The sequence below is a fragment of the Chinchilla lanigera genome, unplaced genomic scaffold, assembly GCF_000276665.1.
Source record: "Chinchilla lanigera isolate Chin_1 unplaced genomic scaffold, ChiLan1.0 scaffold00016, whole genome shotgun sequence".
Classification (NCBI taxonomy): domain Eukaryota; kingdom Metazoa; phylum Chordata; class Mammalia; order Rodentia; family Chinchillidae; genus Chinchilla; species Chinchilla lanigera.
Genome location: NW_004955417.1, coordinates 26518743 through 26520300, shown reverse-complemented (window position 1 = coordinate 26520300; position 1558 = coordinate 26518743). Strand labels below are relative to the sequence as shown.

At 59.3% G+C, this 1558-nt stretch overlaps 1 protein-coding gene and 1 long non-coding RNA gene across 6 annotated transcripts in view; one reads left to right on the top strand and one right to left on the bottom strand.

Annotated features, from left to right (window-relative positions):
• Positions 1-1558, bottom strand: part of Grhl2 (grainyhead-like transcription factor 2) — a 131961-nt gene that overhangs the window by 12997 nt on the left and 117406 nt on the right. For all 3 annotated transcript variants that reach the window (XM_005381921.2, XM_005381919.2, XM_005381920.2), the window contains exon 14: positions 695-780. In XM_005381921.2, the coding sequence (XP_005381978.1) occupies positions 695-780 (86 nt within the window). The remainder of the gene's footprint in view (positions 1-694; positions 781-1558) is intronic.
• The window catches only part of LOC102010368, a 13163-nt gene continuing 12391 nt past the window's right edge, over positions 787-1558 (top strand). For all 3 annotated transcript variants that reach the window (XR_001233419.1, XR_001233421.1, XR_001233420.1), the window contains exon 1: positions 787-938. This is a non-coding gene — a long non-coding RNA (uncharacterized LOC102010368). The remainder of the gene's footprint in view (positions 939-1558) is intronic.

Genomic DNA, 1558 nt, shown 5'->3' with positions numbered 1-1558 from the left:
AAGAAGAAGAAGAAAAGAAAGGAAGGAAAAAAAGAAAGGAAGAAATCAGCCACAGAAGACTACGACGCATGATTCCAGTTAGAGGCACATTGCGACGCATTGCGGCCCGTGACCCCACGTCCTACTCGGTGTCCCGGTTTTCCCAGCCATCCTGGGGCGTCAGCACGGTCGAAGCCGGGAACTTTCACAACATACGGGTACGGGGAAAGGGCGGGGAAGAGCTCGAGCTCCAACAGTTGGTGCGGGTAACAGGAGTTGGGGTGGGGAGTGCGGTCGGAGGCGGCCGGGCTGCCGCCGGGCGGGAGTGCACAGGCCCCGTTTAGTCTCACGGCTACAGAAAACACCTTCCCGAGCCCAGGTGGGCGAAAGCAGACCGGGGCTGGGCGGAGCAAGGCTCCTCCGTCGGATCGCTGCACTTCTGCAGGAGTATTCTCCTTAACCAAGCAGCGTTATTTTTATTTCGGGTTACACTAACGAGACACTTCCTGGCTTCGCCGTGTGCATGTGGAGGTCAAATGTGGCTCACGTGGCTTCACGCAGAGACAAAGGGAACCGCTCGGCGTCACCCGCGCAGTCTCACCGCCGCAGCACCGCGGTCCCCGCTTCCCTCCCCCGCACGCCCGCCGGCCTCCCCTCTCCTCCCGGCCTCCCCTCGAGCCGCCCCGGGGCTGCGGGGGCCGGCCCGGGCGCTCACCGCTTCCATCAGGCCCTTGACGGTGGGGGACTTGAGCATCAGCGCGTCGAACACGTCGTCCGTCTCCTTCCGCACGTACAGCAGCACTGGAAGACAGGGCGGCGCTGACGTCGCGGCGGGCGGGCGGCCGTCCTGGGAGCTGCGCGCTCGCCCGTCCCGAACAGCCGCAGTCCCCGCACAGTCCGCGAACAGCCCCGGTCCCCGCACAGCCCCGTCCCGCGTGCTCGCGGCCGTCCGCGCAGAGGTGAGGCTGAGGTACGTTATGTTTTTGTCACATTCATTTCTGTTCTTGCTTTTCATTTATGTGAGGCTGAAGCCTCACAACAAACTCCGCTGCAATGAAAAGCGCTGAGAACCAGGCCTCTGTGGTGTTTCTGGGCGAGCTGTCTGTCTGCCCAGTTCAGAACGCCTGGGGACTGGCAAACAGCACCAGTGCAGAGGCAGCGCCAAGGCGCACTGCAGACCGTCCTGGCCTTATTTATTTAATTTTGGTACTGGGAATCAAACTCAGGACCTTGCGCTTGCCCGGCAGGCACTGTGCCGCTGAGCTATATCCCTGGTCTGGCCTTACTTTTAAGAGGTCTAACGAACACAAATATATATGTCACACAGTTCATCATAGTAGCTTTTTAAAAGTGTATAACCCACTAGCGTTTCAGTACATTCACCAGAGCATTTGACCGGCATTACTCTGTAATTCTGTAACATGTTCCGCACCCCTGAGGGTAGCTCCTTAGGAGTCCTCCACCTCCTGCTCCCGGCCCGGGGCAGCCACTAACTTGCTTCCTCCTCAGGGAAGGCGCCACCCAGATGTTACTTAGAAACTGAATCATGCAATACTGGGCTTCTTGTGTCTACCTCAGC